This window comes from Corvus cornix, chromosome 1, assembly GCF_000738735.6.
Source record: "Corvus cornix cornix isolate S_Up_H32 chromosome 1, ASM73873v5, whole genome shotgun sequence".
NCBI lineage: Eukaryota > Metazoa > Chordata > Aves > Passeriformes > Corvidae > Corvus > Corvus cornix.
Window position 1 is genome coordinate 28,925,476 of NC_046332.1, and position 15,503 is coordinate 28,940,978.

General features: G+C 42.6%; 1 protein-coding gene across 1 annotated transcript in view; it reads right to left on the reverse strand.

The window, feature by feature from the left end:
* Positions 1-14,665, reverse strand: part of LOC104687156 (ephrin type-B receptor 5) — a 58,831-nt gene extending 44,166 nt beyond the window's left edge. Inside the window, 4 exon segments of the mRNA XM_039560638.1 lie at positions 978-1,674; positions 4,191-4,255; positions 13,204-13,396; positions 14,598-14,665. Of these exon segments, the coding sequence (XP_039416572.1) occupies positions 978-1,674; positions 4,191-4,255; positions 13,204-13,246 (805 nt within the window). The 5' untranslated portion in view covers positions 13,247-13,396; positions 14,598-14,665.
* Between the last annotated feature and the right edge of the window lie 838 nt (positions 14,666-15,503).

The following is a 15,503-nucleotide window of genomic DNA, read 5'->3' on the forward strand; positions in this document are numbered from 1 at the left end:
ATGATACCATTAAGACTGCTTTTTCTAGTCAGGACAGGCTCACAGAGCCCTGTCACATTTTCTCTGTCCCATGACCAAGCTGCTGCCATTTCCCCTTTTTTTATTTTATTTTATTTTATTACTATACACTAGCAAAAGGGCCAGAAATAACTAGGACAAAAGAGTGTGTTAGCTCTGGGCTCAGCTCTCCCCCATGTGGCATCTTCTTTCTAACACTGTCGCCTCTTGGTAAAGAAGTGGAATTACGGTACATCTGGCTAGTGAGAGCTCCTGCTAGTTCTGTATAAGTAGCCTGAGAGGCTGTCTCTGGTGGCAGCTGGAACTAAGGCCTGAGTGGAGTTTTCAATCATGTTCGTAGCAGCAAGCAGTGGTGTCCTGGTTTTGGCCAGGACAAGGATAATTTTCTGCATCAGTTGGGAGTGGGTGTGGCTGTGGGGGTGTAACCAGGACTAGATGTTACTCTACACCACCTCTTATCATTCCCAGGGATGGGGAGAAGGCACTCACAATCTGAGGAAAAGGGCATTCCTTTTCGTTGGGAGAACACCTGGTTGGAAAGAGCCAATCGATCAGTATTTGTTTATTGTCACTTCCCATGTAAATCATTTGTCTTACACCTTTTGTTATCAATATTGTTGCTGTTACTGTTCATTTTACTATCTCATTGCTGTTTCAAATAAATTGTTCTTATCTTTGCCTTTTGTGCTTCCAATTGGAGGGGGAGCGAGTGGCAGTGTGGTTTTAGTGGGAATACCAAACTAGGGAACACCATTCCTAAACCAGGACAAGCAGTCACCCCAACTCCAGTCTGAGGAGCTAAATGTGTCAGAAGAGGCTGCTACAAAGTGATCTCTGTGAGAAATGATTTACTCTCCCAGGTCTGTGAAATTTTGGCTAGTGCGAAATACTGCTGATGCAGAGAACCAAAAAAAAAGGTGGCTGCCTGAGTTGGGGGGATGGGGAAAAAGTTCTCTCACCTTGGCAGGCTCGTTCATCATCCACAGGCTGGTAGCCAGCCTTGCAGGTACACCGTCCAATGGCCACCATCCACTCCCCTTCTCCATTGCAGTGCAGCCGAACACTTGAGGACCCCGTCGTGCTCGTCTCCTCAGCATTGGGTACACACGTCCCTGGGGACTCCACCAGGGAGGTCCTCTCCCCACCAGCAAATGTTTCAGGAAAGGAGGCAAATCCTCTCACCACAGCTGGGCACTTGTAGAAAAAGACCTGGACTGCCACCAAGGACATGCAGGCTCCTGAATCCTGGAAGGCCAGGTAGAAGCCGTGCTTGGTGAGTGGCCCAAAGCTACGCACTTTGACATTCATCTTGACCACCTTCCCACTGCTGTCCACCTGGGAAAAGCTTTCATCAGCTGCAATAGTATCCACTTTGGTCCAGGGGCCCTCACGCCACTCTGGCATGTCCTGAGAGGCTATGTCAGCCTCCGACTGGTGGTAGTAGAGCGTGAAAGTCTCCTTGCAGGAAGAGGCCACAGTGCGCATGCTGGCGCAGTCCCTCACTGAGAAACGGAGGCGGACGTGCACTCGGTGGGCTCCGCGCCGCTCTATGAAGTGGGTGCGCAGCCAGTTGTTCTGACCTGGCTCAGCCACGTTGCACACTTGAAAGGTTCGGATCAGGCGCTTCTTGTCATCCAGGACACTTACCTCATCCCACTGCAATGGATATAGAGGAGAAAAAAGAAACAGTAAAAAAAAATGGATTCAGTATTCAACTGCACCAAAAATACAGGACAGGTCTTTGTCTTTCCCTTCTCCTTGCCATGTCTGTGACAAGATTTGAACTTGCTGATGCCATGTGCAGCACAGCATTCTAGACAGAGTATGACCCTGTAAAGAAGAGCAGTCAAAACTCTGAAGTAAGAACTGTTGTGACAGAAAACATAAATCATGCAAATTTGGTCACACGACACTGACAATCTTAAAATGCGAGAGTCACACTTTCTTCCCTCCTATTTTCCCGTCTCTCATCTCCAGAGACAAAACACAGGACAGAAACAAATGAGATAGAGCAACAAAGACACTCTTCTCTGGAAAACACATTGAAGCAGAAGTCGCTTCTACCCAGCTTCACCACAGTGGGAGCTGTGTTCTGACATCTGTGCACATAATCCACTCAGCATGGCCACTACAGGGGCAGGTCCAGATCTGGTTTGTGCCTGAAGGAAGGCACAAGGGAGGGATAAGGAGGGGTAGAAGCGGGTTCCTGTACAAAGCTGTAAGAGAAACCCCTCCTTATCCTCTCAACAAGCTTTACAGAATAGGTACAAGGCCCTGGGTAAGACAGAGGACGTAAACAGTGAGATAGGAGAGAAGGAACCTGCTCAAGCGTTCTCGGAAAGGTCTGACCAACCAACCCCTCGCAACAAGATCTGCATTAAGACCATTTGCCATTATGGTTATGGCCATCCGTGACTTTCTCCTGTGTGAAACAGAAGCACCCATTTGCAGACCAGAACATCTTTTTAGGCAAGTGCTGCCTCCCTGGGCCCCAGTTTAGTGATGCCACTAGATGATGGAAGAGCTTAGTACAGCTTTCAGACTACTATCCACACCTGCTTTTTCACATGGGTACAAATAAAGTCCCAATAAAAAGTACAAAGTTGATTTTGAGATTTCAGGGCACTGGGAAGAACGCTACAGACCACAGGCAGTGTTTTTCTCCATCCTTCCAGTAGTGGTAAAACACTTTGGAAGAAACACATGATGCCAAGATATCAGTACCTGGCTTCAGGATTGGTGCCTCTGCCAAAACGCCTGGGTTTGTGACCGTTGAAGAATCTTTGAGACATAAGGTGTGCTGGGACCTGACAGAATCCACTGTCCCAATGGAAGAAATGTATCTCTGCTCATAAACTGGAAGGACTGATTGAGAGATTTGATATATAATTGATGGAGGAAGGGCATACTACCAGGAGAGCTGAAGGTAAAACCAAGGGTTGGCATGGCATAGACTTAGGATGGCACTGCTAGTTGGGATCATGTACGATGCTCCTGGGAGCACGGAGGGCTCAGGAGCACAACTGAAAGGTTTGTACACCATGGGAGCACTGGGCAATCATCCCTGGCATGAAATTTCTCAGGAACAAATGCCGGATCCTGCACCTGGCATGGAGTAACTGCAGGCACAAGCACAAACTGGGAGAGGAGCGTCTGGAGAGAGCCCGCCCTGCAGGGAGGGCCCTGGGGGTGCTGGCGGGCAGCAGCTCAGTGAGAGTCAGCAGGGTGTGCCCGGGCAGCCCAGAGGGCCAAAGCCGTGTCCTGGGGGCATCAAAGACGGCAGCACAGCCGGCCAAAAGGGGGGTTCATCTGCTGTGCTCAGCGTTGGTGCAGCCTCACCCGGGGTGCTGGCAGCAGTTCTGGGCCCTGCAGTGTTAAGAGGGATGGGAAGGTCTTTGAATGTGTGCAGAGGAGGGCAACAAAGCTGGTGGAAGGGCTGGAAGCTGTGTCCTGGGATGAGCGGCTGAGGGTTCTGGGGTTTGTCCAATTTGGAGAAAAGAGAGGCTGAGGGGTGACCCGCTTGCCCTCTGCAGCTCCCTGAGGAGGGGAAGGGCAGAGGGAGGTGCTGATCCCTTCTCACTGGGATCCATGATAGGATGTATGGGAATGGTTCAAAGTTGCCTCAGGGGAGACTCAGAATTGACATCAGGAAGCATTTCTTTACCTAGAGGGTGGTCAGACACTGGAACAGGCTTCCTAGAGAGGTGGTCAATACCCCAAGCCTGTCAGTGTTTAAGAGACATTTGACAGTGACCTTAATAACATGCTTTAACTTTTGGTCAGCTCTTAAGTGGTCAGGCAGCTGGACTAGGTGATTGTTGTAGGTACCTTCCAACTGAAAGATTCTATTCTATTCTATTCTATTCTATTCTATTCTATTCTATTCTATTCTATTCCATTCCATTCCATTCTATCTGTATGGAGGGATGGCTGGAGAACTCTATTTCTGGAGCAGAGTGGAAGGAATAGGGTAAGGAGGTGGCAACAGCATCCCACTCACCATCCTCCTCTCTTAACAATCTGGCTCTGTACAACACACTGTGTTCAAATTGTTCATATGTAGAAAATCCATAAATCAAGTCTCACTGCTTCCAGTTTCCCTTTCTTCATCAGATGCACGCACATCTTCCCAGCAGAGGTACAGTCAAGAAGAGGACAAGGGAAATGCTTACCCCATCAGAAGGGTGTGCGGTCCAGCCAATCTCTGAGGTCTCTTGAGTTGTATCCAGAAGTATTTCTGTTTGTATTTAAAAAATTAAAAAAAAAAAGTATTTTGTGCTATTCCAACTCAGACTAAAACCTTATCTGTTCCTCACAACATTGTCTTGTAGAGGGCTTCCATACACCAAAAATAAACATTCATGTTTTCAGATTAATTACAACAGGTTATGTCCATACTAATAAATTAAGAAGGGCCAAGACAAGGGCAGAGACACTGGGCACATAATCAGGCTAACTCATGATTATCAAGTTGCTTGGCAATATTCTGACCAGACTTTCCCAGGCAAAGTGTAAACATACTGACAGCATGGAGCAGAGTTATCATAATGAGCAGTACACATGAGACCACTCTCTTTTAGGAAAGGAAAAGGTGGGACACAAAATGAGCTACATGAATCCATGCCAGTCTCCTTAGAACTATGGTTGCCCATTTTATTTGCAGATGTAAGTGTGGACATGAGGCCAAGACATGTTTATTTCCAGTTCTGAAACCAAATTTCTTTGGGAGTTTAGGATTATGACCCATCTGATCCTGTAATGGATTCACTTAGTTCTGAAGCTGGGTATTACATTGCAAGCCTGTGTAGGAATCCCAGTATTAAACAATCTGTTGCATCACAGGGCTCAGGAGCAGGGTACAGGCAGAACTTCACAGGCCTAGCTTATTCCCACTAGTCTGCATTTCCACTGTTATTGAATCTACCACTGGAGACAGATACTAGCCTTGACTGCTCTCGGACATGTTGTTCTCTGCTTGGGTACAAATAAACACAGAAGAGACTGTGACAGTGCAAACTATAAACATAGTATTCTCCAAAAGAGAATGTCAGGGTCTGAGACCATCGTGGTATGCACGCATGTGCTCCTCACTCTGTATATTTAGGACACAGAATAAGAAAATTACTCAGTTGAACAGGTATTTACATGTGTTGATATATACTGTATAAATCAGCTGGCTTTTCTTAAATTCTAGGAAGCTTTATTTGCTTATTTTGATTTTCATATTTCTATCTTATTGCTTTAAAAAAAAAAACCAAAAACCAGATTAAAAAAAACAACCCAAAACCCAACAGCAACAGCCAGCTTACTTACAAATAGGATTCATTATTCCAATTTCCCTTGCAAAGTTTTAATATTATGACTGGTCCATGTTTTATGCATGTGAAAGGTCCTCAATGGGTTTTATTCCCAGTTTGTGGACTGCGGATGTCACTATCCCTACCAATACACCTGGGGATTCACTCCACATTAATCACTGGAAAGGAAAGACTAGGCTCATCCTAAAGCAGACATGATCAAGTGAGCAAGTTTATACAGACCTCAGCCTTCACCCATGTCCCTGAACTACATTCCCTATATTCCTACAGGATACTTTATACCTTTTAGACCTCTCTGAGGAGCTGATGCAGCTCCTTGATTCAAAAGCAGTGCAAAATACCTGGGCTGGCTTGCCAAAACTAGAAAGAACTACTGGTTACAGCTAAAGTAACCCCACCAAAATTATGTAACAGACCTCAGGAAATGCTGAGCTGCTCAGTTCTCAAGCACAGCTCAGCTCAGACAGCCCCTCTGAGCAGCAGAACATCTGCAAAAGGCCTATGCCTCCCTGAGGCACTGTCTTCCCTTGGCTGTCCTGGCAGCAGAGGAATTTGGCATTCCCCCATGCTCATTACCCTTCTCACTTGCAGTCTGGCACAGAGATTGCACTGTGTCATGTCATTATTTTGCCACTGGGTTCCCAGACATGGCCTTGATATGCTGAAATAATATACAAGGCCATTTTTCAACACAGAAAGAACTTCTTTTCTAATCAGATCTGAGTCTCCCATTTACCAAAGTATAATGCATCTACCCCACGGAAACTAAAAGAAAGTACAAGAGAGAAAAGTTAATCAGGGCAGGGAAAGCCATCTAGAAACTGAGAAAGGAATGGAGAAGAAAGAAAATAGAGAAGACTTGCTCAGCAGCCTGTGCTCTGCCATGTCAAACATTCTCCAGACAGCTTCTCACCAGTGAGCAAGGTAATACTTACCAAGCACATGAGTATTTCACAAGCAAACAGAAATAGGCAGCCTGAAGCAGACAGCACTGTCCCTTTTACAGTGCATATTTTAAGTCAGAAACCATTAGAAAAATAAGAAAAGTACACAAGAATTTTCTGTTCATAAATCTCATTTCACAACCTACAGCCTAAAGTCCCTCACTATTTTTGTTCTTTCTCCCTCACCTACTGGCTGTATGGCTTGAATCACATCCTCAGTCACACCAGCTGCATGCACACTCATAAATCTAACAAGCTGTTAAACTGCTCTCTAGCTCTGAGGACAGCAGGCACAGTATGGTTCATGTTCCCATGGCTAAAAACTCCAACCCCACCGAAGTGCACGGCTGCATCCAAACCACCTCTCAGGAATGGTCCTTGGTCCATCCTAACCTCTGACCTATGTGTAGGCACTGTTTGTGTTGAGATTAGTTGGCATGGACCAAACAAATCCATGGCTGTGCTCATAATTTAACAGTATGAATGACTACATGTGTACATGTACAAGCCTTTGCTCTGACACTTTAGTAGCACTGATGACTGCTGTAGCATTCCACATCCTCACTCTGCTGGGCCAGACCAGTAATCTGCTGCTCTTGAGTGCAGAGAGAAATGATCTGTTCAGCAGAATTTACCACCCTGGAAGAAAAATGGCTTACACCCTTTCATCATTGCTCAAAATCAAGATCAGGTTAAACCCAGGCTCAGTCCAGCCCATGATGCTGCTAGAGGCAACACTGATTGAGGTATCTCTGGGTATCATTGGAGCAGTATTCCACTCTGCATTAAAAATGAGGAATAGGCAAGATATCTGAGCAATCTAGAGGCTTTCAATCATGTGAAATGATGACAATTCTACAGCTCTTCTTCGACTCCCAGTTCAATCTCAGTTTTGAAGAATGATATTCCAATTTCATATTACAAGTGTTATTTTAGTTAAACTAAGATAAAAATAACCGATGAGAGATTCTCCTGTATTTCTCTTCCCTAAACTAAAAAGAAAAAACATCACTTTTTATAGAAGAGTCAAATGGGTTCATTATATTCTTCGCAAAATCTGAACTCTCATTTCAGCATCCTCAGTTCTTGCAGGCCAGAAAGGATGAAATAAAAATCCCAAGTACTTAAGCTAGTACTATTCTATATTTACATCACAAAACAATCTCTTGGGCTACATTATGCTGTTATGTCAACATCCAGAAAAACTAGGCAGAGGCTGGAAGCTGCTATTACAGATCAGGCTGTTCAGAATAGGCACATTAATGATCCTCAGATTTTGGTCTGCCTGTATTTTCAAGCAAGACTATTAAGCGCTTATGTTACAGACAAAATGATACCCTGATGCAAGAGGATGACAATTCACCCAAGGATGATTTACCCTTAGACAACCTTCACAGAGGCAGAGATGGCCTAACAGCTTTCTGGACTGAAGAACATTCGCACTCAGTGTCTTAACAGGGCAGTGGCGCAAGAGGGAATTATACAGCCAAAGCCTTGCAAACTACAGCCACGGACAAGAGAGCTGATCCTGAGAGGAGAGCAAAAGAATTCCTTTACCTGTGTGATGAGAATCTAGTACTAAAACTGTAGAATCACAGAATGAAACAAGCTGGAAGGGAGGTACAGAGGTCATCTTGATCAACACCCCACTCAAGGCCAGGCTAAATTACAGTAGGTTGCTCCAAACCTTGTCCAGTTGAATTCTGAATACATCCAAATGTACACTGGTAGAAGGCAAAGGGCACTACGGTAAAAGGTAACATTCAGAGAGTTTGCTTTGCTATGCAGCTGAATGCCCCAAGCAGCACAACTCACTCAGTTAAAAGAGTTCTTGAAAAGAACTGAAATGTTACTGAGCTTGTTCTGCCTTCTGTGATTAAGCCTTGAACAAGTAGGAAGAGTGTGAATGCTCTCTAAGAAGGCTGGGAAGAGAAAGCATTCCCTGGGCTTGTGCAAAAACAGTGTTAGGGGTTGTCAAATCCAGTAACCTCACACAAGCCAGGCTGCTGCAGCTCCATGGCCCCAGGCAGAACCAATAGCAGAGTTAAGTGGATATTCCCAACAGGCACACACACAAACACATGCAGGCACTGCACATCTGTGAATGGCCAGCCCCAAAGATCAACACCAACAGAAGCACTCACCAGTCAGGCAAACAGAAACCAACAACAGCCTCATCCTGCTCCCCTTTCTGGTGGGTCAGGATTAAGGTCTGGTAGTGGGAAATACATATGCATTTATATACAATATAGATCCCTGCAATAACTGTCCTTAAAGGTTTAGCCTCCTGACCTCTTGATCTGTGGTCTCTCCATCTGCTGGCACCTGAAGCTCACAGCCCCACTCCCGGTGTGAGGAGTCAGCCAGCCTCACTCACTGATACATCCCTTCACACACACACAAAGGCACGCTATGGATCCTCTACTAACAGGCTTTAAGGATGCAGCCTACCCAGTCGCTAGCCCTGGATGCTTGTTCTTCTGGGTTGCTATTCTTTGGATCTCTCCAACAAGTGGTCTTCAACACTCAGCCTACCCAGGAGTTGGCCCTGGGATCATCTTGTCTCTGGGTGCACTGAGATACACAACATACAGACAGGACTCTCAAAGAACCCCCAGAATTTATGGTGACCAGAAGAGTCGACCTGGATCTCCTGATAGTTGATCTTCCCTCACTAGATAAACCCCTCCATTTGTCTCCCTCACAGAGACACACACATACAAACTAGTGTCTCATTCCTCCTCCAGACTCTGGTCTTTCCCTGGCTTCCCAACCCACTAACTCTACCATCAGGCTAGTCTAGCTTGATGTAGAGATCACAGGCTCACCAACACAAGCTCACTCACTCCAGCTCCTCGCCTCACAGATGCACAGATCCTATGACCACCTTGAGTTCCTAGCACTTGATTTTCATCCATTTCATGATCTCCAGCTGCTGGTAGAGCTGACTCATGGGCCACTATGACCTGTGGTTCAACTCCAGTTGCTGGTATAAAAATGCGCATGCACAAACACAAACAAAACAAAGCCCCCTCAGCCAGGTAACTGGTGAAAAATGGAATTTAGTAAGAAGATAGGATAGACTGTGGTGATCAGATGCCTGACAGCCATACTGACCTGCAGCTGGTGTACGTGACTGGCCCCTTATCTCTCTACTTTCTCACACTTAATCCTCCCTTTCCACACCTACAGTTACTCCCCTAAACAACCCGCAGTAAATTTTGCAGATTATCTTCTCTACTTCCCATAATAAATCCTATGCCCCTGATGGCAATAATCTCCTTCAATCTGCAAGGCGTTCCAGAGAGCACTTCCACTGATTTAACTTAATGGGTTCCATTCCCACCCCATGGACTGATCACACTCCTGTGGTAGCTCTGGGAGAAGCTGGGTCAGGGCATTCATTTCTCTGTTAGGTTATTCAGGTTCCCCTGCCTTTCACTGTTCCTCTGTACTCCTTTGAGCATGGGGAGAGGACCCTTTTATCAGGAGCCTTTCATCACTCGGATAAACAAATGTATTTATGCATGGAGTCTATCATCTGGAGACAAAATACAGTGAAACCTTTGGGAAGGTCTAAATACACTAGAATTTCTTCCAAAACTAAACAGCTATTGTAGTGAAGGCAACAATATATCAATAGCTAATGACATATGCAACTGTAATAAGTATTCTATTTTTCAAAAATGAGTTGAGGAAACAAGTAAAAAACCAAACAAAAATAGCCAAAAAATCCAACTTGTTTGTAACTATCCAACACAAAGACTTAAAAAAAAAAAATACTTCAAGTTTAGCTATGAAAAAAAAGACTTAACATGAAAAAACAAGCTACAGAGTTATAGAGTAATGTAAGAGTATATACACAAAACCAACCTATATGAGACAACTGAGTTCAAATTTTTCTTGTATAAATCTGTATTGTCAATCCTGCAATGAATGATCTGTATTACTTCTGCAATGCTACTTCTCAAATGCAATTAATTTTTAAAAAGCTATTTGGATTCAATGGGCTATGTGTTTAGTAAGTTCCATGAAGTATAATGTAATTTAACTGCTTGCTATGTCAGAGCAAAATGCTGACACTATCAGAACATCAAAGTTGTCATCTGCAAGGAGGAATTCTCACACTCCAACCAGGAGTTATGCACCATCTGTGAAAGAGAAAAATGACAGCCAAATGGTGTAGAATATGGAAATACACAGCTTTTTGCAAGGTAACACAGTTTTTAAGCTTTATGAATGATTGTGTATTTTTCTCTTTCCCAGCCCCTTTCTTTTGTTAAAGCTCTAAGGAAACTGCCAGGATTAGCATGTTGCACTACTACTGATGTCAGAAAATGCAGACATCAAGAAATTAAAACAAAAAAGTTTCAACTTTGCATATGAAATCAAGTTAAATTACTATCTACAACTTTCCTAGTGATACAATATAATATCTACTCTTCCACAGCTTAAGAAGTTCACCCACCATTGTAAACACCCACCAGAGTCTAGAACCTGGATCCAACTGCCACTGCCATCAAACTGGCTACTTTTGATAGCAGCACAGCATGACTTTCAATGCTTTTCTATGTTTTCCTGCTTCCTTTTTTTCCACAGACATTAAAAAGCAAGTTTATGTCTTCCAAAGTTTTACTAAAGCATGTACTAAAAGTCCTGGATACCCTACATTACAAGAATGCTGTTCCTTTTCTTTGAAGCTTTAATTAGCTTTGAATATAAACAGTGTTAGCTGCAGCACAAATACTCTGTCCTGTCCTACTGGCCTCCAAGCAGCAGTTTGGGAACAGATTCAACACAGGGCATGGTACAAACCTGGGAGCAGGGATGTCCTAGCACAGGAAGTACACAGGAATCTACTATGGAAGAAAATAAACCAAACAGAGCTGCTGAGATTGACCAAAAGGATAAACCACTGTCTATTCTCCCTTTACAAACAAGATGTGCATCCAGCCCACTCTCATTCACCTTCTGCATGTCTACAACAGGGTATTCCTCTGCCCTGGGCTTTCCAAGCATGTGGCAAAGATTTTGGCATGCAGGAGAGCATCAGGAAAGAACTGTGAAGAAAATGTTTGCTAGGATTTTAATAACTCGTGTGAATCACAAGCAATCAAACGAAAAAGTTAATTTCACTTTTTTTTCCCTGCAGTAAAATAACACTAATTTAAATCTTTCTTTGTATATACTAAACTGCATATAATAAGCCAAAAAACAGTGGTATTTTTCACTCTGAAGATTCCCTCTGAGGAAAGTATGTTTTCCTCCACTTCAAAGGCAAGCCAATTTGAGCAATCAATACATTATTCTCAACAGCCCAAGACAGCAACCAGTTAGTAGAAAAAATAGGGGGAAAATGAATTAAGAATGTCTGACCTCACTACCTTTCTCTTCCATATTCCCTTCTGCCAAGGAGACACTCTTAATGCAAAGAGGTTTTACCAAAGCAGAAGAATTATTCTCTCTATATCTTGAATTTCTGTAAGATACTTAGAAAGATTGTCCAGCTATTCTGCAGGCTTGAGAGCTTGTTGTAAAATAAATGCAGTCACTTACATACAGAACACATCATTCCCTTGGAACATATTTAATGAGTTCTGCAAAATGAACTCTGCTTGTGTTTACAGCTGTAGACATTTATAACTCCATCAAAGCAAAACCAATATTCCACATAAAATTGATCTCAGTGCCCTGGAAAGAGCTATTTCATTAACAAGTTATCACTCGCTCTCACCTGTCTTGACTGCAGCCCATCAAGCATTCTTAAATCCTATGCTTCACTAACTTTTACAATCAGAAAGGTTAAATTAAAATGTTAACTTAAATATTCAGTGATAAACTGTAATTACATACATATATAGATTTTCAAAGAAATAAAATTAGTGTACTTCTTTATGCAGCTTTGAGAAAAAGGAAAAATCCATTCCTTTACCCAGCATGTATCTCAAAAATAATGCTCTCAAAATTAAATCCTCAAAAAATCTTGCAGAGCCATAAACACTGAGAAATGTAGTATTAATGAAAACTTCTGTGCAATTGTGTTTTCTTTTATAAAGATAAAATAACAAGTATATAAATGTCCTCTGTTTGCAAAGCAGTCTTCCCTCAGGTTTCCATTCTGGCTTTTTTTTATTGTAAAAACCATGTCTGGAAAACTTTGCAGAGACATGCTCATTCCTAGTGAAATCAGTGTGTCCAAATACTAGAGCTGCACTGAATAAATTCAGCCTAATGTTTCCTTTTTATGCATTAAAACCAAAACCAACAAAAACGTTTTCTATTGCTTACAAGAACTTCTTTACTTCTGAGTCATGAAGGAGTTTAAAGTCCCATCAGGTCCTGTAAAAGCATGCTGCCTTCTTTATATCTGAGAGGCATTCTGCCTAAGAAGTATTTGCTCTCTTCATAATGCATATAAAGATGGTTTGAATATTTTGACTACTTCTCTTCCCCTCTCTACAGCTTCTCCTTCTTTTCTTAATGATTAACAGTAAGGCTTAGAAAATTTCGAACAAAGTTTGAACAACATTTAGTTTGAGACAAAACGTGATTTACATTCAGACTTCAACTCAAATGCCCGAGAAACACTAGGAAGAAAAACTACCTTGATTGATTTTCCCACTCAGTCAATTCTCTTTAGTTAGAGGTAAAATCTATTTTAAACACCATCTAAAACTTCTGCGAAACTTTACAAAAACTAAAGACCACACTGGATATTCCCTGTATTTTTCAACTTAAATCTGAAACCTGAATTTCAAGTTTCTGCTATATATAATAATGAGTCAACAAACAAGCCATGGGCCTTTTTTCTTCCTTATGGACAACTCTGCACTAAAGCAAAGCTTTCTACATAGTTATCATCAGACTTTCCTCCCTTACCATATAATTTTTCTTTGACTTTTGACCACAACAAAAATACTTACCTCTGAGATGCAAATCAGCTTTGGAGTGCAAACTTAGGACCATGCAGTACAGTCACAAGGAAGATGCTGACTCCCCTGACTCCGAATTGAGAGGTGCAGTTTGGCTCATGGACACCTTTACTGTTTCATCTCCATAGGCAGAATTTTACTGTCCTGTTTTAATCCAGGCAGTCCAACTACGTGATCTGTGAAGCTGTATCACACAGTACTTTCTAAACTCTTTTATCTCTACAAACTTTCAGGAGTGAGCACTGAACTAAAAAAATGTTCACTCGTACAGGCATCACTCAGCTACTTCGTATTTGCAGAGAGAATGGACATTTCTCCCCCCCTTTTCTATCTCAGTTTCTCTACCAGTTACACAAGGAATTACACAGTAATTTGTAATACAATTTTTAAATCAGTAATTCACAGAATTTCAGAGATTTAAGAATTTCTATTATAATCTTACATCAATTATTTAGTCCTTGAACTTCCCACACACACTGCATTCCCCTCCTATTAAGAGAAGGGATGCTTTAACAAGCTTTCCTCTTTTTATTAGATCTCACACTATTCTCCTTTCCTCTAGGTCTTTCCTTGAGATCGTTCCCTTTGATTCCATCTTTCCCTCCTCTCCTTTTTCAGAGGCTTTCAGAAATGCAAGAGATGAACATTCATCACAAAGCAGTACAGTTCATTGAGCACATGTAGCTGCAAGGATATTCTTGGAACAAACAAGGGGACTGTTTACAGTACCTCTGCCCTTCTCTCACTCTCTTCCATAGTTCTCATCTTATCTCCTGCTCTCATCGCCCTCCCTTCTATCATCTCTTCTTTCTCCTACCATTTTCTTGGCACCTCTTTTCCCCTGCCTACCTTTCCCCTACCCTGCCTTCACTGCTCTCTCTCCCTCCTCTCCCTGCTGGCTGAATGTGAACTGCCTCTTCTTGTTAACGCAAAGCATTCTCTCCATATCTATTATTTGAGGCAAGTTTTTCAGATGTGAGACAAAGACTCTTGATTTCAGCCCACTGGGTGCTGTCTTCTAGAACAGTATCAATGTCCAGAGATTTTTTCACAAAGCAAGCATGGTGCAAGAACAGGAACACGAGAATCAAATGCACACAAAGTATAAACAAGGAGCTTATTCCTGGAGAAAAAAATCTATTCTTTGAGGCAGTCACTTCTGAGATAGTTAGCAATAATGTTCATTAATGGTCCTTTATAAGAGGGTTTGCCTCTCCCACCAGAAACAACACTAATAACTTGTTAAATCCCAAGAGATAGTGATCAACCATCAAACAGAAAGACATGCTCATCTGAACTAGGATACAAGCATACTGGAGAGCACACTTTTTTTTTTAACCTCTACAGAAAACTTTGTCAAGTTGTTGCAAAGCATCTGTTCTTACCTTCTAATGAGGTGACTAGATGAAAGAAGAAGACCATCCAGAGCAAACCCATTCCCGACACTCTTCTTGCACTGATGCCAGCATTAGAATCCATGAAGATTCTCTGTAAATACCACCATCTTCAACAAGCACACACCACTCCCTTGAAATGGCCAGAGATTTCTTGGAGTGTTTTAATTTCTTCCCAAATTAAAGGACAGAGGCCTTCACAGAGAAATACTGTTTAAGAAAAAACAGAAGGTAGAAACAGAAATCAGGTCACACTAACACAAAACTGACAGTTTTTATACACCCATTCCATCATTTACTACTTCCAAGACATGGGTGAAAAGGAGTAGCACAGACCCAGTATATACCACATACCCACCCCTCAAGACTCCAGTCAGTCACAGGTGTTTTGTGCTCTGCCAGTACACACAGATTTTGAGACTTTCATGGCATCAGTGACAGTGTGGCTCCCAAATCAACGTTAATCTCTACCACAGTATAGGCTGTACTATTACTGAAGACCTGATCCTTTCTGCATCTTTGGAAACATTTCTTGGAAGGTGTCCATTCCATTTCCCCTGTATGCTTTTCAAATTCTGTCTCTTGTAACTTACACTTTGCCTTTTCAGGACTCTGCAGGGCAGTAGCCATGACAGGAGAGTTTTTGCCAACACAAATCTGCACAGCTGACACACTTGTAACTGCATTTCAGATGCAGCCATTTGTCCCTTTAAGCACAGGACTGTACAACACTACTAAGTTGGACAGTATTTTTCCCGTTGATATGTCGTACGTGAGGAAGCAAACATTGTGATATTTAAGGTCAAATAGGAAGCCTGCATTACAGCCAGAAAAAGCACACAAGTCCAAGCTTATTATCTTTAGTGGGAAAAAATCCAAACAAAACTCTACCACCAC